The sequence below is a fragment of the Capra hircus genome, chromosome 8, assembly GCF_001704415.2.
Source record: "Capra hircus breed San Clemente chromosome 8, ASM170441v1, whole genome shotgun sequence".
Classification (NCBI taxonomy): domain Eukaryota; kingdom Metazoa; phylum Chordata; class Mammalia; order Artiodactyla; family Bovidae; genus Capra; species Capra hircus.
The window spans coordinates 103312710-103334831 of NC_030815.1; the positions used below are offsets into that span (position 1 = coordinate 103312710).

The 22122-nt window shown below is 52.1% G+C and overlaps 2 protein-coding genes across 4 annotated transcripts in view; both read right to left on the reverse strand.

The window, feature by feature from the left end:
• The window catches only part of AKNA (AT-hook transcription factor), a 58399-nt gene extending 44928 nt beyond the window's left edge, over positions 1–13471 (reverse strand). Inside the window, exons 1-3 of one of the 3 annotated variants that reach the window (XM_018052666.1) lie at positions 13418–13470; positions 11439–11548; positions 7368–7627 (exon numbers count right to left, since the gene is read on the reverse strand). The gene's annotated coding sequence lies outside the window, so the exon portion shown is untranslated. Of the gene's footprint in view, positions 1–3395; positions 3544–7367; positions 7628–11438; positions 11549–13417 lie in introns of those variants that run through there. The other 2 variants (XM_018052667.1, XM_018052665.1) reach the window with 2 other exon arrangements.
• WHRN (whirlin) overlaps positions 18873–22122 on the reverse strand; it is a 91261-nt gene continuing 88011 nt past the window's right edge. Inside the window, exons 10-12 of the mRNA XM_018052669.1 lie at positions 20671–20852; positions 20021–20143; positions 18873–19758 (exon numbers count right to left, since the gene is read on the reverse strand). Of these exons, the coding sequence (XP_017908158.1) occupies positions 19576–19758; positions 20021–20143; positions 20671–20852 (488 nt within the window). The 3' untranslated portion in view covers positions 18873–19575. The remainder of the gene's footprint in view (positions 19759–20020; positions 20144–20670; positions 20853–22122) is intronic.

A 22122-nucleotide genomic window follows, 5' to 3' on the forward strand; every position in this document is an offset into this window, starting at 1 on the left:
TATATATATATAATTGAATTTTTTAAAGATCTAATAGAAAACAAATATTTGAAAAGGAAGTTCTAATCCTTGCTCCTTATACTCTCTTGGGGGGCCCGGTAACCCTCTTGGAAATTCCTGATAACTAACTGAACTAAGCGATCGTACAAGAGGCAGATTCACGTTGCTGTATAGCAGAAACTAACATAACAACGTGGAGCAATTATACTCCAATTAAAAATAAAAGACAGAAAGAAAAAAACAATTCACTTGTTTTGCCTAATAGTAATAAAAACTCTTGGGGGGAAAAAAAAAAACCTCTAAGAATGTAGAGCCCTAGGTTGACCCATAGAGAGCTGGATTCCAGGGCCTGGGACAGGGCCCAGGAATCTGCATTTTAAACAGCTCTTCGGGTAAGGCTCAGTCTTTGCCCTTGACTAGTATTCTTGCCTGGAGAATCCCAGAGACAGAGGAGCCTGGTGCGCTGCCATCTACGGGGTCACACAGAGTGGGAAACGACTGGAGCGACTTAGCAGCAGCAGCAGCAGCAGCAGCAGCAGGCCTTCTGGACGCTGCTGCTACGGCAGGTGTAGGAGGTGCAAAAAGCCGTTGTTTTTCTCTTTTTTGAAACTTCTGCCAAGAAGGGGGGTGGGGGAGGCATGTGGGGTTTTCTGATGCTTTAAAAGGCTTTTTTCTAGCCGTGCCACAGAGCAGCCCGCCCAATCACAGGGGCCCTGAGCGCACAAAGAGGAACATCCTGTCTCCTGGGATGACTCAGTCATGGCAGAAATCTCACTGTGACCAGGGGTAACCGCCTGTCAGAGGCAGCTGCGGTCACTGGCTGGACTTTTGCACATGTTCCCCAGGCCCCCAAACCTGTGAGCCTTTCGTGAGCAACACCCCTACCTTTTGCGCAAGCCACAGGCTCCAGGACCAGTCAGTTAGCCAGTCAGTCAACAAACACACACGAGTGCTAATCACATGCGGACTTCACATTGGGCCAGGACAGTCGTTCACTAGACAACCAAGAAAGAGAAGCAGGCAGGGGTCCAGAGACAAGCTTCTGGGCTTGGTGCAGCTGCTCCACCTTGAACAGCTGGGCTTTGGTTTTCTCACCAAGATGGAGAAAACGCCAACTGCCTTTCAACCACGGGAGGTGGCACCCTATGAGGGTGGTCTGAGGGGCAGGGGCTGTGATAAGAGAACTTTGAGTTTCCTGGTTGACTTGTTGGCTTCTGAAGACCACAGACTCACAACTCTCAACCCCCTCCTCCTCCCTGAGATCCTACTTCAGAGTAACAAATATATTAATATATATTGAGTGCCCAGTGGGTGCAAATTAACTTAGAAAAAAAAAAAAAAACCCTGGGACTTCCCTGGCTGTCCAGTGGCTGGGGTTTATTTCACCTTCTAGGGTGTGGGTTGGAACCCTGATTGGGGAGCTAAGATCCCGTGTGGCTCGAGGCCAAAAAAACAAAACAAAACAGAAGCAATATTGTAACAAATTCAATAGACTTTAAAAATGGTCCACATCAAAAGTCAAAAAAAAAAAACACCAACCCTGTGATCTACTGTGTGCCAAGCGCTACACCATACCCGTGGAATACAGACATGAGTAAAAGCGTTCCAAAATTTCAGATGGGGGGCACAGAAGGGCTATTGTTGCAGGAAGCCTGAAGCTGGGCCTGAGAGACAAAGGATTTGGAGGAAGAAGAATGAGGAAGGGTGTTACAGGCAGAGGGGACGGTGCAGGCAGAGGTGCAGAGGTCTGAAAGGGTGAACAGAAGTTGAGCGAGGGCTACGGCAGGGGCCCCTGACTGAGGGCCAAAGGCAGGCTGGTTCTAGTCGGCCTTCTGAGGGCGCACGGTGGATTCCGAGGGGGGGCGGTGGGGTTGGGAGGCTGAGCTCGAGAGAGCCCCAGGAGCACCGAGTCTCCTCAGGAGCTGGGCTGTCTTTGGGGGGCCCTGCCAGCTCTGGGGGAGCTAGCCCCAGGAGGCAGCGCCAGCCACTCCCTGCGTCTTTGGTGCGCCTCCTCCCTGCCGCTCAGACGGTAAAGCGTCTGTCTACAACTCAGGAGACCTGGGTTCGATCCCTGGGTTGGGAAGATCCCCCAGAGAAGGCAATGGCAACCCACTCCAGTACTCTTGCCTGGAAAGTCCCGTAGATGGAGGAGCCTGGTAGGCTACAGTCCATGGGGTCGCAGAGTCGGGCATGACTGAGTGACTTCACTTTCCTTTCCTACCATTCCTTACCGTCACGCCACCTCTCGCCTGGTTCTCCTGAGGGTCTGTGAGCCCCTTGTGGTGTCTGGCCACTTCCTGAGGGGCTCCCCCACCCCCATGGGGCTTCTCTGTCCCCTCAGTCCAAAACTGAAGATCCTTCCCTTCATGGCTCCGTCCCCAGGTTCTCCTCTGCCAACTTCAGCCGCATAGTCCACCTCTGATCCCCCACCAACCCTGCCCTCCAAAGCCCCATACTGTCCAGCCAGAGCTCTCCGAAGCCCCCCACCACCCCCACCCAGTCCCTGACATTTCCCAGATGTAGAAACTGAGCCGGAGGGAGGTGGCCAGCTTTCACAAGAACTTGCAGCCCGGAAGTGTGGCCAGCGATCGAAACCCAGGGCTTGGGACTCTGAAACCAAGTCCGTCAGGCTCGGTGAGGCAGTGAGAGGAAGGGGAAGGAGCCCCCTCCGACCTTTACCAAGTGGCTGGGCCTCTCCGAAAAGGCAGGGCTTTTGAGCTCACAGCCCCGTACTCAGCTGCCCTCCGTGGCTAGCCGGCAGGGCACAGACCTGCTGTTATCAAGGGGCGGTCCTGCCAGCTGTGTAGAAACTAGTTCCCTGAGTTCCCCAGCCCCTCTCCACGCTGCATGTGCCCCCTGCCCGCCAGCGGCAGTAGAGGCCGAGGAGAAAGAGGAGAGATGCCCCTCGCTGCTGAGGACTCTTGCTCCAGCAGTCTGAAGGGCTGGGCTGGGTCTGGGGGCCCCTCCCTCCCTGGCTTCTCTCCTTATCCTTGTGCAGCAGAAGGGACCCCACCCCCCACTGCCTCTTGGCTGCTCCCCACCCATGTATCATGTCTGAAGCACCTTAGCAGCCCATGGGACGAACTCGCCATGTGCAGACAAGAAAGAACTCCCCAGGCACAGAGAGGGACCAGCGCTTGCCCCAGTTCACCAAGATCAGAACCAGCGCTCAGGCTGGGATCCAGGGTTCCGAGGCTTGAGGAAATGCCCCCCAAATCCACCCCTGCCCCTGGGGCCTGGGCTCCCGAAAGCCGCAGGGAAGCAGTACGGCTGCCACAGCTGCCACTTCCTGGCTGGGCTGGTCCAGATGCCTGGACTGTCCCAGAGAGCCTGTGACTGGCCCGTCCAGGGGAAGGCGGCTCCTCTGACCCCCCCGCCCTCCTCCGCTCCCTCACCTCTCTCAGGCTCCACCATCATCCTGCTGGCCCAGGCTCAGGGGACCTGCATGTGAGGTCTTTGTTCCAAACCTGGGAAGCCCCCTGTCTCCACGGCACCCTGGCCCGCCTCCAGGCTGCTCTGCCAGCCCCAGCCGCTGCTCACAGACAAGCATCGCTCCCCACCTCTCCCCGCCCCTGCTGTGGCTGAGGCCGCCTTGCCTCGGCAGGAAGCGCCCAGCCTGATTTCCTACAAGTGTTTCTCAGAAGGAGGGGGTTTGTCTGTGCGCAGAGTAAGAGGGAACAGAGGGAGCTTAACCCCTTGCAGGCCCTCTGCGGGTTGGCACCACTCAGGAAAGGACTTGAAGAAACTTCCAATGTCAGAGCTTGGGACCATCTCCACCAGAGTGCACACTGGGGACAAAAAAGCCCAGAGAAGGTCAGAGAGTTGGCCAAGGTCACACAGCATGCTGAGCCTGAAAGGAGGCCTCCAGCAGCCTCACCTTCTAAGAGCTTTCTCTACAGCCCCTACTCTCCAGATCACGACCTTGCTCAAAGCCCTCTCACTAGGGCACAGTGCCCATCTGTACAATGGGAGCCTGGGCTGGGATTAGATGGGAATGGAAGCCAGATGCTTGCTTGGCGCCCTTCCAGCCCTTTGCAGCCTGTGGGATGAACTCATCATGTGCCGATAAGGACACCCCAGGCACGAGCGTTTGCCCAAGTTCATTGAGATCAGAATCAGAGATCAGGTTGGGCTCCAGCTGGGATACTCTGGCCCATCTGCCAATATGTGATCCAACACCTCAGGGAGGCTGCAAAGATTCCTGCCATCCCACCTACCGTCCTCATCCCAAGCTGGGCCTGTAATTGAGAGGGGTATTTTCCAGGCATTATGGAGGTAGAGAACTGGCTGATTGCTGATCAAACTGAATTTCACTGGCAGGGCACAAGACAGGCCAAGCCCTGGCTCCATGAGGCACAGACAGGAAACAAACGAGGAGAGAGACAGAGAGGGTGACATGAGATGAAGATGCATATCCCAGGCTGCTTTCAGTAACACTGATGCCTAGGTTCACCCAGAGTAACAGCATCAGTCTCTGGGCATCAGTGATTTTACAGTGTCCCAGGTGACTGGAACGCGTGGTCCTGGTAGCCAATCTGTGGGTCAGAAGGTCATGTCTTGGGGCAAAGAGTTTGGGGATGGCCAGGAGGATCTTTGTGAGAAGGTGACATTCAAACAGGGGACCAGAAGGAAAAGCTGGGCAGGAGTAAGCCACAAGAAGGGCTGAAGGTAGAGTATTCTGGAAGGGCGAGTGCAGAGGGCAAGGTGGGAACCAGCGGGGCTTTCCCTAGGAACAGGAAGTGTGTGTGCAGAGCAGAGTGAGCCAAGGGGGAGAGGGGTGGCCTCAGTGTCCACCCCCTGCAGTCTGTGGCTCCCAGCCCTGGCCCTGCCCAGGATCCAGGGATTCTAATTCAGAAAACAGAATGAAAAAGACACTGTGGCCTCTGTATTGCCCAAAAAGCCCTCCGATTAGTGCTGGTGAGCAGGAAACTACCCAGGTAGGACAGAAAAATGCATTCTACAGACAGTTCGGACCTGGCTTCAAGTCCCAGTCCCATCTCTTGAGAACTCTGTGACCTTTGAGCCTTTACCTGTCCAAGCCTCAGTTTCTTCATTTATAAAACAGGGATAAGAAGAATAGCCGCTCTGCAGGACTGCTGCCAAGATCCAGTGAGGTAACATTTGCAAAGTGCAGAGCCCCGGGGCTTGGAACAAGCACGCGCGAGAAGGAATGAATGAATACTCCCAATGAATCCGGCAAAGCTAGAACCGGGTGCCCTCATCCCAGTAATCACCCCATCCCCTCCCCTGCCTTTTTCTCACATCTGGGAGGCGGGGTCTACCCGCAGCCTCAGCCAAAGGTGGAACGGAGCCAAATCCTAATAAGGCTCCTCCCTGCCAGTTCTGGTGACCATGTGGGCCATTGTATGAGGGGCGGGCTCCCCTGACACCCCCGTCACTCACTCACTCTCCCTCCCTGGCCATTAATTCAGACAGCACTGCCATCAAAACGCCAGGTGGCTGCTGCTTCCAGGCACGCCCTGTGGCCCCTGAATAACCCCCCACCTCTAACTTAGAAGCAGGCGCCGAACCTCAAGGAGACAGCCCCTGTGTGCCCTGTTCCATCTCCTTGACACCCCGGGCTTACCAGCCCTTCTCCCTGCCTTTGCTTGAGTGGTGCCCTCTGCCAGCAAATCATCTCCCACTACAGGCCGAATCCTACTTAACCAAACTGAGCTCATTCATTATATGGTTACCCTGGCACCTGCCTTGGGCTTCCTTGGTGACTCAGATGGTAGAGAATCTGCCTGCAATGTGGGAGACCTGGGTTTGATTCCTGGGTCGAGAAGATCCCCAGGAGAAGGGAATGGCAACGAACACTCACTTTTGGAACCCACCCTTCTGTTCGCAGCTTGGCCCCCATCTTTGACTCAAGTGCGCAGGCCAGAACCGACCATCATGCTGGATACTTCCTTCTCCCTTACACCCCATGACCAATACATCATCAACTCCTAGTGATTTTATTTCCTAAATCTCACTGGAATCCATTCCGTCTCTGCATCCCTACGTGGCCTCTTGCAACAGCATCTCCTGGAAAGCCCAAGGATCTCTCCAGGTCCTTCCAAACACTGTACCAAGAGCTCTTCGCAAAACGGATGTGTCCAAACACAGCCCTTCTCTGCTGAAAACATTGTGCTAAGCTGCCCATTATTGTGAGAAAGAAGATGAAACTCCACAGCTAGGCTGCACTCCAGCCTCTCTGTCCTCAGCATGCTTGGAGAACACGGCGGGCTCCTTGGTGTCCCTGGGACAAACGTACAGTGCTCCCCCTCTTCACTCAACCCCACTTCTTCTCCCTGGGGACTTGCAGTCACCCTGCAGATCCCAGAACCTTGTGCCCTTTTTGCGGACTTGCCAATTGGAATTAGATATTGGGTCTGCTTCCCAGGTGGCTATGGTGGTAAAGAATCTGCCTGCCAATGCAGGAGACATAAGAGACGCCGGGTTAGGAAGAGCCTCTGGAGGAGGAAGTGGCAACCCACTCCAGTATTCTTGCCTGGAAAATCCCACGGACAGAGGAGCCTGGCAGGCTACAGTCCATAGAGTCGTGAAGAGTCGGGCGTGACTGAGCGCGGTCTGCCTGACTGCTGGGAGCTCTGTGAAGCGCACCACTGCATCCAAGTGCCCAGCACAGACCCTGACCCGCAGGAGAAGTGCGGCGGACACCTGCTGGCTGATCTTCTGAATCTAGCCTGTCGTCCCAGCCTTGTTTGTGGCCCTCACAGCCACCCAGTGAGGCTGACGTGACATCCCCAGTTTACAGATAAACAGAGGCCCCAAGAGCCACAACAACTTGCCCACAGTCACAAAGCTGGTGAGTGCCGCTGGAGATTCAGACACGCAAAGACCCAAGTCTTAACAACCATGCTTGGTGCTCACATTGTATATACTGTGCAGATCACTAATAATCCAGGCACCAGAAAATCAGGAGGGGAGCTTATAACCAGCGAATGTTCTGATTTTATAAGGAGGCTCTGGTTCCTCACAAAGCCTTTTGGTTTTCTAAAGTGCTTTCTCATCCTTTATAGCATTAGATGCTTGAGAAACACCTTGGGAAATGGGCAGGACAAGGATATGATTTCATCATATGCATCAGGAAAACAGAGGCCCAGAGATGGGTCAGAAGCAAAGGAGCAAACACAAACCTTTGGCCCCTACTGCCAGCAACTTAGCAGCAGCAGCAGCCAGGGCTGAGCACCTTCATCAGAAGCACGCCTGGAGGGCTGCCTGCAGTTCTCACCACAGGAGCCCAGGAGCCCTGGCTATTTGTTCCCTCAGCCCCTGGGTCACAATGCTCTAACGTCCTGATGGCTATTCCTCACTCACACTCCCTACTCCCCGCCTCCACAATCATTCTTAAGCCCCACCTAAATGCCTGGCACGTTAATCAGGCTGGAAAGTGAATCTCTTTCTTCAAGCCTTCCGATGCCTCCCAGGACACAGCGCAGGACATGGCCCAGGATCCAGACGGGCATTGCTGGCTGATATGATGAGCCCTGGACAGCCGCTTCTTTACATGATGTCCCGAGGCCCATGGGGTACCGGAGACCCGCAGGCTTCTCAGCCATCTTGAAGGAAACTGTGCCTGTTATTTCATCCTCAGTTCCTCCTTGAGCTCTCTCCTTCCCTGGGGAAGAAAGGAAAACCCACCCTGAGGTCACCCACTGCTTCCTGCCCAGGTTGCTGAATTTGCTCCTATCGTTAAAATTCACAGGGGTGAGGAAGCAGGAGAGACTTTCAGGAGTGGACCCAGAACTGATGGAAGCATGGCTTGGGAAGCGGAGACCCAGTTTCAGCCTGTGTGATGCTGGACAAAAGCTTTTCCCTCTCTTGGCTCTGGATCTTTGAGGCTTAATGGGATTCTCTCTGAGGTTATCACAGTGGCCTTCTATCATGAAATCTCCTGGGTTCTTTGATTCCACTTGCCCACACAGGCAGAAACACTAAGCTGATGGGAGGCTGTGAGGAGCAGGGGTTCAGGGCACATGGGTTTTGTGAATAATCAGAGGCCTCCAGGGTCTCTCTTGGAAGTTGTGTGGCCTTAGACAAGTCACTTAACTTCTCTGAATTCCAGATTCCTTATCTATAAAATGGGGCTTTACAGGATCTTCGGTCAATGAGACTACATACCCTAAAGCCATGGCCAATACCTAGGTGGCACAGAACTCATGAATAAATGACTTTGGACATATCTATGAAATGGCTTTATGGCCTGCTCCCTGCAGGACTGAGTTTAACTTGCCTGGCTCTCCTAATATTAGCCACAGATCAAGCTCTGAGTCCTTTTCACAAAAGGCAGCAGCCAGCCCTTCTGACCAAGTGGTGAGAAATGCTGCTACCTCCCAGGGATTCTTCTCCTTGTGGCCCCCAAACCTGGTCTGGGGATCATTGACCCAGCTAGAAACTGTGTCCTCACCCTGAATCATTAAGGAGGAGAAGAAAGGTCTTCCTCAGCCAACGAAAACACAGGTTATGTAGGAGAGTGTGCTTATATTGAGGAAAACACACTCATGCTCACACACTCACTCACTCAAATTTATCTTCCATGGAAAGAGTTCAACAACAAAAAAATGTGCATGTGCTGGGAACACATCGCTAACAGGAAAATTCTATTGTGCACCTATTACATAAAGGCCCTTCCATGGATTAGAAACTCATTATTTAATCCTCATACCAACCCAAGGAGGCAGGAATTATTATGCCCATGTCCCAGGAGAGGAAGCTGGGTTTGAATCAAGTTGTCTGAAACCAGACACTACGATCTTGATCACTTTGCAGTTGAATCTTACAGCAGGTGGAAAGGTGGGAAACAACCTCGGTGTCCAATAACAAGGGATCATTAAAAAGATAAAGTATGGAAAAAAAAAAGATAAATGATGGCATTTCCACTCAAAGGGCTATTATGCAGCGAGGAACAGTCATATTGTAGAAGAATATAACGTAATGCAAAAAACTGTCATATGTTAAGTGAATAAGCCAATTAGAAAATAATAAATATCTAATTTGAGCCCATTAAAGAAAAACACAGTAAAATATGGAGGAAGTGGAGGGAAGGAGGGAAACAGGAAAAGAAAAAGAGAATTCCTCCAAAATGTGTACAATAACTATTACTAGGTACAAAACTAAGGCAAATTTACTCTTTTTCCTTATGTGTATTTTCTAAAAATAACAGCTATTTTAAAAGTAAGAGTAAAATGAACTTTCACTATTTGGTAAAAAAACAAAGCAAAACAAACACAAGCCCCTGCTGCACAGCTGTGCAGGTCTTCATTCTGATGTGACCTTGGTCCTGACCCTGCTCAGTTTCCCTGCCTGTGAAAGCTGGGAAGGCTGGGCTCTTCCAGGGCCTTCGCAGCTCTGACATTCTTCGGTACCCCCATCCCACATCTCCTCTCTTCCTCTTTTTAGACTCTGACCTTGCGCTTTTTCACATGGCTTACTCATGAATAAATAATACACAGCCATTATGCAACATGTAGGATTATGTGAAGATCACAAAAAGGAAAGGAAGCAATCCCAGCCTCAGCCTTAGTCTAAACCTCTCGGGACACGGCATGTGTCGTCTCATTGGAACTTCATAATCAGGCATAACGTGACAGACAAGGAAAGACCCAGAGAGGTTATACAATTTGCCCAAAGTCACATAGCACAATAGGAGCAGAGTTGGATCTGCACCCACAAGTAAAGTGTTACCCTCCAAATGAATCCCTGATTTGAGGGCAGAGGGGCTGAAAGTAGCCTCCTGACCCCTGAGGTCCCTCCTTGGTCCTTGGTCCTTGGCTGTGGTCCCAAGACTCTAAGAAGATTCACAGCTAGGCGTCCAAGTCTGGCTTTGGATGCCCACAAGAGGCTCAGCTTGGAGTGAAGGATGTGAGGAATGCTGGTGAGGATCTAGGGAGGTGGTCCAGGATCACCTCTGGGGGCAGGCAGTCTCTCCCTACGGTCTAGCTGGAGTTTGGCCGACACTCGGCAACGAAGATCAGACTGAGATAGGACTGCAGGCTGGAATAGAGGAGGGACCAAGAAATTAAAAATGTGAGAGTGTGGGGGCTGAGAGGCCTGGGTCCAAATCTGGTGGTTCTGACCCTAGATATGTTTCCAAACTTATATTCCACAGCCTCATCTACAGATGGAGGGTAGCACTGTCCTCAGGGCCTTGCTTATAAGGAAGCATGGCTTGGGAAGTGGAGTTACAGGATAGTGTTTGCCAGGCTTAGCACATGCGCTCAGAAAACCAGGGGCCCTGTTAAAAGGGTGAGATGAATGGAGACAGTAGCATGGATGCACATAATATGTAAAATAAATAGCTAATGGAAATCTGCCGTATGACTCAGGAAACTCAAACTGTAACAACCTAGAGGGGCGGGAAAGGGTGGGAGGTGGGAGGAAGGTTCAGGAAGGAGGGGACATATGTATCCCTATGGCTAATTCATGTTGTGTATAGCAGAAATCAAACCAATATTGTAAAATAATCATCAATCAAGTAAAAATAAACAAATATAATTTTTTAAAAAAGAAAACCAGGGACCCTGTTAGCTTTCTCCTGGCTCCCCTGATCAACCAGAGCATCTTCCCAGCTGCCCTGCCCCCAGCTCACCCTCCAATCTCTTCAGCACATGCTGCTGGATAAAGCTTCTTAGAGCATCATTCTGACCAAGCTTTTCTCTGCTTAAAGGCCATTGGTGGCCGCTGTCACTTTCAGGTTAAAGGCTAGACATTTTGGCTTGGAATTCAGGCTTGTAACAACCTGTTCCCAAGTCAGAGGGCTGTTGCATTGCACCACTCACATCACAGACTAGCAGCCTCATCTCATAAAAGTTACATTCCAAAATTCTACACTTCAGGGGAAGAGTAGTGGGGAGCAGGCCTTGGCCAACTTTGGCTGTCATGCAAAGGCCAGCCTTTCATTACCCAATGCTCTTCACATGCAGCTCTCTTTAAAAACAGTGGGGCAGGAGGGGTGGGGGGGCTGGGAATCCCCTGGCAGTCCAGTGCCCAGGACTCCATGCTTCCACCTCAGGGGGCCTGAGTTTGATTCCTGGTCAGGGAACTGAGATCCTACATGCCCCATGGCTCAGTCAAGAGAGAAAGAAGGAAGGAAAGAAAGAAAGGAAAAGAAAAAGCCCGGAACTGTGGCCTTTACTAATTTCTATAATATAAATGCCCTTACTGTGGTCAATTTCATGCTACCAACACAATGTCACGGAACACAGCACTGGGAAGAGATACATACAATCAGCTCTCACCAGATGACATACCCCTGCAACATCCCCAAATTACAGCAGACTAACCCTAAAGAAGAGCTGTGTGAGCTCAGGTGAGTGACTTAACCTGTCTGAATCTGGAACTTCTCATTTGTAAAATGTAAAACAATAACACTCATCTTATGGCAACAATGTGAACACTAGTTGATCAACAACAGTATACAGGGTACCTACCATGTGGTAGAGCTCTGTACTAGGCATGGAGAGGGTGACTGGGAACAAGATGCAAAAAACTCCTGCCTTCCCAGACTTCACCTGATGCAGTAAAACCTTTGGCACAGCAGCTGGAAGATAGCATTCTATATTATTAACGGTCTTATTGTTGTTATGCCTTCCTTTCTGTGGACCTCAGTGTCCCCCATTGCCAAACTTAGAATGTAGCCTGAACAAAACTTTCTATGATGCCACCTCACTTGAGCCTTAAAATGTCATCACCATTCCCATTTTGCAGAGGGGGAAACTAAGGCACTCAGAACTGAAGCCAGGCTGAGGATTCGATCCAAGGTCTTCTAACTCCCAGTCTTTAGATCTGTCCCACCTCCCTCCCAGACTGAGGAATCACAAAAAAGGCCTAGAATTCAACTGGTGACTCAGCCGGATGCTGGGAAAAAAAAAAACAAAAAAAACTCTTTCTTTCCTACTTCATGGGGGTACACTGAAATGTCTTTGGTGTGCACCACTTTCCAAAATACCCTCTCAGCATGCCAGCCACATTGCCAGGACCATTCCCAGTCTCTCTGGAAACCTTGGCACTTCTGGTGGACTCTGTGGACTGATGGGAGCTGATGAAACCCCCTTGCAAGAAACAACTCAAATCACATGTTTCAAATGCAAACTTCTGGACTTTGGGCCTTTGCCTAAAGGCCTCACATGGGCATCTTCTCCCTCTTTCTGAAGAACAGAGACCACCCCTGAGAATAAATAATCCTCCAAAGACCACAGGGTCCATCCCCTATTGGTAAGTAAGCCAGACTTAGGGCCCCTCAAATGGATAGGTAGCAATTCTGTTTCTTGACAAAATGAAACCAACAGCCAAAAAAATAAAATCCACCAACTCCAAAGGAGGTGCCTGGAAATGTCTCTTTGGAAGTCCCTCTGTGTGTCTAACCCCAGTCCTTCATGCTTCACTTTCAGTCATTTCTTCTCCTTGCGTTCTAGAGGACAGGAACACTGTCTCTTATCACTGCAACCTATCTCAGCTTCTTTTCTTAGCTCCAAAATAGCCCAGTCTTATTATCAGCAATGTTCCTTTCCAACTTTCTTAACTTTGAAGCAGACACTTTCCAAAATGTCATTTCTTTCAAGAAAGCCAGGGAAAGGAGCAGGGATGAGTCTTGTCCAAGGTGGCGCAGTAAGAAGGCTCCGGCTCTGCTTGTGCCAGACCCATCACACAGGGGAGAAGCTAGCTCTGCGTCTGCCCCGCTGCGCGCCCTTGGGCAAGTCTCAGCTCCTCTTTGGGCCTCAGTGTCCCCATCTTCGTAACAAGAGAGGCTGGCCTTATGCCTGCAGTCCGCTCCAGATCCCACCACTGTCACAGTGGTCCACCCTCATGCTGGGCCTTGCTCTACCTCCCTACCCCTGCCAAAAAGAGGAAAAGAAACTTGCGTTAGTTGTCCGGGGAGGGCGCGCGGCTCGGGGTTGTCAGGCTGCGCAGGTTGTTGCCGGGTGAGCGAATATCACACAAATCCCAGGACAGACAGAGAAGTCCCACCTCCCGGGTAACCACAACTACACGAGCCACACCTCCAACCCAAACACAGCCAAAAACCCAGCCAAGGTCCACCCCCAGATTCCCTCGGGACCCCTCCCCGCCCTGTGACCAGCCCCAGTTGAAGAGAGAGGGAGAGAAAAAGCCAACGCCCCCACTGCGCGGAGGTGAAAACTGTCAGAGGGTGGAACCGAGGCCGGCGGAGTTTGGACTCGAACCCCATAGCCCATCCAGAGCTCCCTCCCATTCCCGGAGCGGCGATCGGTCTCCTTCTCGAGCGCAGGGGTTTCCACGTGGGAGAGGCCGAAAGGTGCGCTGTCCCTGTAGATCGGAGCCCACCGACGCTGTCCACTGTTCCTCCCCATTCCCCGGATGGAGAAACTGAGACCCAGCAAGCGTCCAGGACCCGCCCTAGACCCACCGCGAGCCCCTCCCCGGGTCTCACCTGCCGGCTGCCGCGGCGCGCGGGTGGTTTCCTGGAGTTGAGCGGCAAACAAAGGCCTCCAATCCGGGTGCGGGGCGGAGCGGCGATGTTTTGCATAATCTCGAGACCGGCCTATGACGACCCGGGCACGGCCCCGGGAGGCGGGGTTTCTGGATGTTCCACCAATTGCTGAGAGGTGGCAGTCTATGTCCCGCCCCAAGAGGTTTGGACGTAGGCTCCAGGCTCCAGGACTGAAAATCTCAAATCTGGGAGATTGCGTGTTCTTCAGAAACCCGCCCAGCCGCAGATGGGAGACTGAGGCGTCTGGAGTTAAGACGTTTGTAAAGGGTTTCACAGAACCACAGTGAGGAAGTATCCATGAACTCTGATGGCGGAAGCGAATAATAAACACGACAGTAACGATAATAAACTTTTCTAGAGCCCTTATGTGTCAGGCACGGTTGTAAACTCTTCCAGTGTCTGATCCTTGCCTATAAGGTAAGTAGGTATTACCACTACCCCTCAAGTGTATTCTACTCTTTATCTTTTAGACAAGCAGGCAAACGCAGGCCTGGGCAGAGATGGGAACTTGCCTAAGGTCCTGCAGTGAGAACGAGACAGAAATAATCCATTGTTCAGTGAGAGTGCACCGGAAAGGATGACAGTGTAAGGTGTCAAACTGGCCTAGGCTCTCGCCCCAGTTCTGCCGCTCGCTGCCACTGAACTTCAGGTAAACGGGATTCTTAACTTTCACCTCACAGGGTTGCTGAGGGAGTAAATGAATAAACATCGCACCAGGCCTATAAAAAATAAATCAGTGACAATAATTTAAAGGGCTCCTCGACCAATCACATTTCACAGGGGCAAGGGCGTGTAATAGGCCCCGAGACAGGAAGTGATCTGCCTAAGGTCTGGTATCCAGCTGTGTTACAGCACAGTTCTCTTTCCTTTTGGTGGAAAGCTCCTCCCAGTCGCCCAGGTTCGGTGACCCCCTACACACATATCTAATGGTAATCGTAGTAACAGCTTCTATGCACTGAAGGTTTACTCTGTTCCAGGAACAGACATTATAGCTACTCCTTACAATAGCTCACAAGTTATTACCTGGTGGTTCAGATGGTAAAGCATCTGCCTGCAATGCGGGAGACCGGGGTTCGATCCCTAGGTTGGGAAGTTTCCCTGAAGAAGGAAGTGGCAACCCACTCCAGTATTTGCCTAGAAAATTCCATGGATGGAGGAGCCTGGTGGGCTACAATCCATGGGGTCCCAAAGAATTGGACACGACTGAGCGACTTGACTTACAATAGCTCACAGTTTAAATATTTTAAACTGTGAGCTATTTTAGACTTTAAATACTCCCAATTTAAAGATGAGAAAATTACAATACCAATTATATATGTAATATGAAAGAAAGAACTTATTTACAAAATAGAAATAGACTCATGGACACTGAAAACAAAAGTTACCAAAGGGGAAAGCAGGAGAGGGATAAATTAGGAGTTTGGGGTTAACAGACACACACTGCGTGAGTGCTGAATTGCGTCAGTTGTGTCTGACTCTTTGAGACCCCATGAACTATAGCCTACCAGGTTCCTCTGTCCGTGGTATTTTCCAGGCAAGAATACTGGAGTGGGTTGCTGTACCCTCCTCCAGGGGATCTTCCCAACCCAGGGATCCAACCTGCGTCTCTTATGTCTCCTGCATTGGCAGGTGGAACCTGGGAAGCACAACAGATTCACACTACCGTATATAAAATAGATAAACAACAAGGACCTGCTAAACTATATTCAAAATCTTGTAATAACCTATAATGGAAAGAATCTGAAAAAGGGTATATATATATGTATGGGGTGTGTGTGTGTATTTACATAACTGAAGCACTTTGCTGTATGCCTGAAACTAACACAACATTCCGTTTAAAAATTAACAAATACGGCGATGGAAAAAAAAGAAGAAGAAATATGAGGCTCAGAGAAGTTAAGTGACTTACCCAAGCTCACACAGCCAGGAAGTGGTGGAAATAGAATTTGAGTGCAAATGTCAGGCTCTGAGCTCTGGACTGCCTGAGGTGTGCCTTGCCCTCTGTCCTTAGGATCCTCACAGAGGGCTACTCCAGCCCTCATCCTGCGTTCTCCCAAGCAGAGAGGGCTCCAAGTGGTTTGAAGGCCAGCCTGGCACTTGCTTGGGCAGGCCCAGTCTCAAACCAGAAACTTGCCCTCTTGCTACCTTCTCCTTCATCTAGCAGCAGATCCTGAAGGTGTCTAGCTGTACCTACCTGCTTCCCTCAGCTCTGACACTATGAGTAAAGACATTAGGGCCATAGACACATATGTGGCCAGATGGACCTCTGGCTCCTCACCCTGCCAATATCCAAGCTGCCTTAGCCCACTGTTTTGGGTCCCTTCAAAGGCAATAGGACATCTGCTTATTATCTTGGAGCTTCACATGGTGAACCTCAGGTAGCTGTGGGTCCAAATTTTTCCTCTACCACTTACTAGCTATGCAAATTTGAGCAAGTAACTTGGCCTTTCTAAGCCCATTTACAAAGGTATGTTTTTAAGCTTAAAATTCCCCTGGGAGGGGGAACCCTCACAACCAATGGCCTACAGTCCCGGAGTCAGACCCAGGAATTTCGGAACCAACAGTTCCAGAAACTCTTTCTTGTTCTTTTTCAGAGAACAAATTTGGGATCGCAGGCAGCAGTTGTCAGGAGTTCCCAGACCCCTGGGGTTGGACTAAGTGGGGAGATGGCTAGTTCAAGACACAAGAAGTCACAACCTGTCCTGGAGTTCGTAGAGCAGGCCAATCAGTTCAGTTCAGTTCAGTCACTCAGTCGTGTCCGACTCTTTGCAACCCCATGAATCACAGCACGCCAGGCCACCCTGTCCATCACCAACTCCCGCAGTTTATTCAAACTCATGTCTATCGAGTTGGTGATGCCATCCAGCCATCTCATCCTCTGTTGTCCCCTTCTCTTCCTGCCCCCAATCCTTCCCAGCATCAGAGTCTTTTCCAATGAGTCAACTCTTTGCATGAGGTGGCCAAAGTACTGGAGTTTCAGCTTTAATATCAGTCCTTCCAATGAATACCCAGGACTGGCTGGCCTGAAATTCATACCGCAAGTAGGTAACAGACAAAAACCTCTGGATTCAGAACAGATCCACAAGGACTTGGGCCTAGAAAAGATGTGCTTTATAAGGTCAGAGGGCTCCATCTTCACCATCATTCTGACTGCAGTCATCTCTCTGGGGCAGACTCTGAGCCTGGTACTCTGAGCCCACACACTGCATCCCAGCCTCCATCAGAAGCGAGTAGCAGTATCCCCACTGTATTTATTTCCTGTGGCTGTTGTAACAAATTACCACCAGTTCATGGTTGAAGACAACACTAGGTCTTCCCTGGAGATCCAGTGGTTGAGACTCCATGCTTTCACTGCAAGGGGTGTGGGTTTGATCAGTGAAGTGAGATCCTGAATGCAATGCTGCTTGGCCAAAAACAAAACAAAACAAAACAAAACAAAAAAACCCCTAAAATGACACTAACTTGTTCTTCCAAAGAGAGGTCATAAGTCCAAAATCAGTCTCACCTCGCTGAAGTCAGGGTGTCGGCAGGGCAGGTTTCTTGGGCAGGCTCTTGGGGAGAATCCATTTCCTTGCCTTTTTTTCAGTTTCTAAATGGCCACCTGTGTTCCTGGGCTCATGGTCCTCTCCTCCATCTTCGAACTGCATCACTGCAACCTCTGCTTCCATCATCACACCTTCTCCTCTCCTATGTCAAATCTCCCTCTGCCTCCCTCTTACACGGACCGTTGCGATTACATGGGGCCCACCTAGATGATCGAGGATAAGCTCCCCATTTAAATGCCCTAAATAAGCACATCTCTCTTTGCCACAGAAAGTAACATTTACACATAACAGGAATCAGAGTAACTCTGGGAGCCGTTACTCAGCCTACCACACCCATAGACTGGGAACTTAGGTTCTGAAAGGTGAAATCACCTGCCCGTGACCACACAGGATGTGGAATTTGATGCCAGGAGATCTGGGGCCTGACAAAGCCCTCTTGCAGCCAGGTGAGGGTTATTCCTTGCAGGGGTACCAGGATTGGAGAGGGGCATACAGAGTCCCATGGGAAGGGCTGGGGTTTGGGGGGATACTGGCTGCTTCAGAGGTCAAGTGGAAGCCAGGGCTCTGGCCTCTGGACTCCTTAAGCTGGGGAGGGGACACAAGCAGCTAAGAGCAAGATCCAGTAAAAATCTGTAGAATCAACAGCCCCCAACCCATTTCTAGAAGATCCCTGGACATGGCTGGACAAAGCAGGACTTTTCACTCTTCTTTCTGCAGAGAAAGCCTGGGGATGGAGGAAGTGGGCACTGGGGCTGGTAGTGGGGCCCTCTCCTCTCTGCCCTCTTCATGTGTTTTTGCTTCTAATACCCACTGCCCTTGGCTCCTGCACCAGCCTCGTGTGCACAGGTAGGAAGCGACTGTGAAGTCACTGCCTCTTCCCTGTCCCCAGACCTTGTCTAAAGAGTGGCAACTTGAAGGCCCTGTCCGCTTGCCCTGAGCGGAGACAACTCTAAGTGGAACTTCCACTCCAGTGTCCCCGGTGGGATCAGGCTGCAGCTGTCCTCCTAGGACTCCGCCTGAAATCACCTCCTGCTTGTGTTCCTCACCTTCGCTTCTGATTCACCCACTGCTTTACCAGCCTCCCTGCACACTGCTTCAATGAATCACCTGCACACACATCCTCGTCTCAGAGCCAGTTTCTGGGATCCGCCCTAAGATAGGCCACCTCTGTGCGCGCGCACGTGTTTGTAATTTTATTTACTTATTTAGTTTTCGTCGCACTGGGTCTTCATTGCTGCTCAGGCTTTTCTCTAGTTTCGGCCAGCGGTGGCTACCCTTCGGGCCGTGCGCAGGCTTCTCACTGTGGTGGTTTCTCTTATTGTGGAGCACGGGCTGTAGGCTGCAAGGGCTCTGTAGTTGTGGTTCCTGGGCTCTAGAGCACAGGCTCGATAGCTGTGGCTCACAGGCTCAGTTGCTCTGAGGCATGTGCCAACTTCCTAGACCAGGGATCGAACCCTTGCTTCCTGCACTGGCGGGCAGATTCTTTACCACTGAACCACCAGGGAAGCCTCCTCTCTGTGTTTTCAAACATTCATGCACATTGTGCATTCTGTCTCATAACATACCTGAGTATTTTAAATATTCTTATATAAGTTTCAGGGGTACAGCATTATTAAAACCTATATATACCTGTGCATTTTGATCTAAAGATGTTATCTATAACCTTCAGGGAAGGTGTTCCAAGACATGAGTGTGGCTCCAGTGCCCCTGCAACACGCTTTGTGTGACCCAGGTTGAGCCATGGGAGGCCAGGGAAGATGTGATGTCCTGGGTGCCTCCATCTGTCCCACCCAACCCTCTCTCCACATCAAGCCCAGCCACACAGGCAGGCCACATAGCACGCTGGATCCTAACCTTGTTCAGATCTCTTTATTGAAAAATTAAAGTCATAAGCTCTGTATATAAATACACTGACACCACTGGTCACCTGCAAGGCCTCTGGGATAGGCTGGGGGTGCAGTGGGAAGCTGGGGTCTTGTGATCCCCAGGGGTGTGGGATGGAAATAAATAATAAATACCATGGAGGATGAGGAGCTAGGAGGAACAGGGGTGTGAATGGGGGTGCTCGATGCTTATTTGTGGCACTGAAGGTCCCGCAAGAGGCCCCCCGGGTTGGGGGCCGTGTCCACGAATTCTGTGACTTCATTCCAGACAAAGACTCCGGCATCGGGGAATAGGCCAGGTCCTAGCTGGCCAGGGAGCACTCAACCCAGAGTTACAGGCCCTGGGAGGCTTCAGGTGAAGACACAGGTGCTCACACAGGTGCTCCACCTTTCCCTTTTCTTTTTCCCCTTCCTGAGGTTTCACGCTTGTATTGAGCGCCTACTGTATACCAGGCATTGCATTATACCCTGACTTGACCTTCTGTTTGCCTCGCCCAGCTCTCTTCTCCCGGTTCTGGTCCAAAGGGCCAGTATGGAATGGAGGGAGGGATGTCTTCCTGCTACCCTGGCCATGCAGCTCCAGCCCCCGAAGGAGCTCAATAGTGCCAGGAGGGAGGAGGGACCAGGGCTAGGGGCTGGGCAGCGATGGGAGGCCCTCCGGCCTCTGCCCCTAGAGCAGCACATTGAACTCGGTGACCAGAAAGTCGATGTAGTCGCGCTCCTTGGTCTTGAAGGCCTCCGCGATGATGCGCGCGGCCTCCCGGTGCTCCTTGCCCCGAAGCGTCACCCCGTTCACTTCCAGGATCACGTGCCCCACCTTGAGCTGCCCGCAGTTGTGGGCTGAGCCGCCTCGCTGCAGGAGTGAGACACAGGACGTGTAACCTGGGACACCCCAGGGCTGGCCTGGACTGCCCCCCACTGCCAACCAGGGAGCCACAGTCTGTGTGTCCATGGCCCTGATGAGGAAAACTGAGGCTCGGCGAGAGCCAAGTGTGATGAGCCTGGGGCTGCCTGTGGGTGCCGGGTTGCCTCTGGGAATGGCAAACCCCTGGGGAGGCTGAGAGAGGGACCCTTGGGGTAGGGAGAGATGGTCAAGCAGGTCCCTGGGGATGTACCTGAATTGTGACGATCCTAGGCAGAGGCTGGCGGGTGTTGGCACCACCCTCGATGGCAATGCCCAGGGTGGCCGCACTTTTCTTCACGCGGATGAGGGTGGACGTGGGCTCCAAGAGCCCGGGCTGCAGGTATGAGAAAGGAAAGTAGCGGCAGGCCTTCTTGTGGGGTGGGCCTGGCCTGGGGGCTGGCCTGGCTATGACAGGCCCCTAGGTCAGCAGGACGCAGACTCCAGCCCTTTGCTGGGAGCGTGCTGTGTGCTAGCACTGAGCACAGCGCTTGGTGTGCCCAGCTGTCTAATTCTGAGGCTCGGGATGGTAAGCAGCTGCCCCAAGGCTGCTAGAGGTGGCCTCAGGACTTGAATCTGGCCTGATTGCCTCACCTCCACCCTACGCTGGAAGGGAGCGTAATGATCCGTGAGAACAACCATCAGCACCTGGCCTGTCTGCATCAATGGCAGATCGGCGGCCTTCAGACTCTGAACACAGAGGTCTCTCCGGACACCCACATCCGCCCAGTGACGGGGGTGCTCAGCACCTCCCTTGCGGTCACTTGCCAAGCTGAACCCTGGTCGGGACTTCCTGTTGTTCACCCCCAACCAGACTTCCCCTCGCCTGCCTTCTGCACACCCCCCCCCCCCCGTCTCACTTACAGGTTTGGTGGCCCCCTCGGCGGGCCTCTCGTTCCGAGGTGTCTCCTTGCCACTCCTGCTCCTGGCGGGCGCCGTCTGTCTGCCTCGGCCAGGGGCGCTGGCCTCGGCCTCGCCAGCGTCCACACCACTGTCCTCGCTCAGGGTCTGCCCGCTATCTGAGAGCTGGGAGAGCGTGGAGGCGGCTGCGGTGGGGACAGGAGGAGAGGGATGTGTAGAGCTGGGGTCAGTAAGGGCTTCCCGGAGGAGCTGAGGGGCAAGTCAGAAGGCTGGGCGGGGGATTCCCTGGGCAGAGACTTCCTGCCACCCTCCACCTATTGAGACCTGCCCTTCCAACGGGGTCTGGCCCCAAGGCTGCCAATTCCAGGATGTCTGCCTTGACAGCCTCTGGCAAAATGGTTAAAAAAAAAAAAAGTCAGGAGGCAAATCCAGCCCACAGATATGGGTTTTTTTGTTTGTTTTAACTCTTAGTGTTGTCAATATTTAATGATGGACCAACACATTCAAATTAGGAGATTTCACATAAAAATGGAATTTTAAGCAATGATGCCTATCCCATGGATTATCATGAACACTAACAGACAGGACATATGGGGTGAACAGGCTTATGCTAGCCTGCCTGGCTCCACAATCACTGCGTCTCCGTCTCTCTCGTCTGTAAAATGGGGGTGATAACAGTACCAGCCTCACAGGGCTGTTGAGAGAACTGGGTGGGTTACTAACACAGGCACGTTCCCAAGAACAGTGTCCTTGGCTCACGGAGAGTGTGGCACACCTGCCAGCTTTATCATCATGCGTGTGCGGCTCAGTGCCAGGTCCAGGGCCATCTATCTGACATGACAGCTTGGGCTCCCCGCCCCCCCCGCCACCTTCTGCCTTAGCAGCCTTCCCTCAATGAGCTACTGAATGCAGGCACCCCGCCTTCCACATCCTAGTCCGTCCCTTACTGGCATACCACAGGCGCTCAGCAAATGTCCCCTGACCTAGCTGGCCACCCACCCTCCTTGGCCACGGTGGTCCTATGTGTCACCTTAGCCACGAGATGGCAGCAGAATCCAACAAAACGGACCCAACTCATGACCAGGAGGGAGAGGACGCAGGCCTCGCGGTGGGCTCAGGCTCACAGGGTGGAAACCAGCTCTCCCTTCCTGCCACCTCCCCAGTTGGACATCCTCTGAAAACCCCGGGGCTACAGCCCTGGGCTGGCCTCCCAGGTGTCTGGAAGGTGGACCCTGCACTCTGACCCTGCAGCCCCGAGCCAGGAGACCTCCAGGGGTCCAGAGGTGACAATTTCAATGTCCACCCGTCCCTCGGCACCAGCTCTGGGGGACAGAGATCACAAAGCCACTCCTGCCCTGAACAGGCTCCGTCTTCTTGGGGAGACTGGTAGGTCGGTGCAGGGTGACCAGGTCCTAGAGGAGGAATCCCACCCTCACAGCCAGCTGGCAGAAGCAA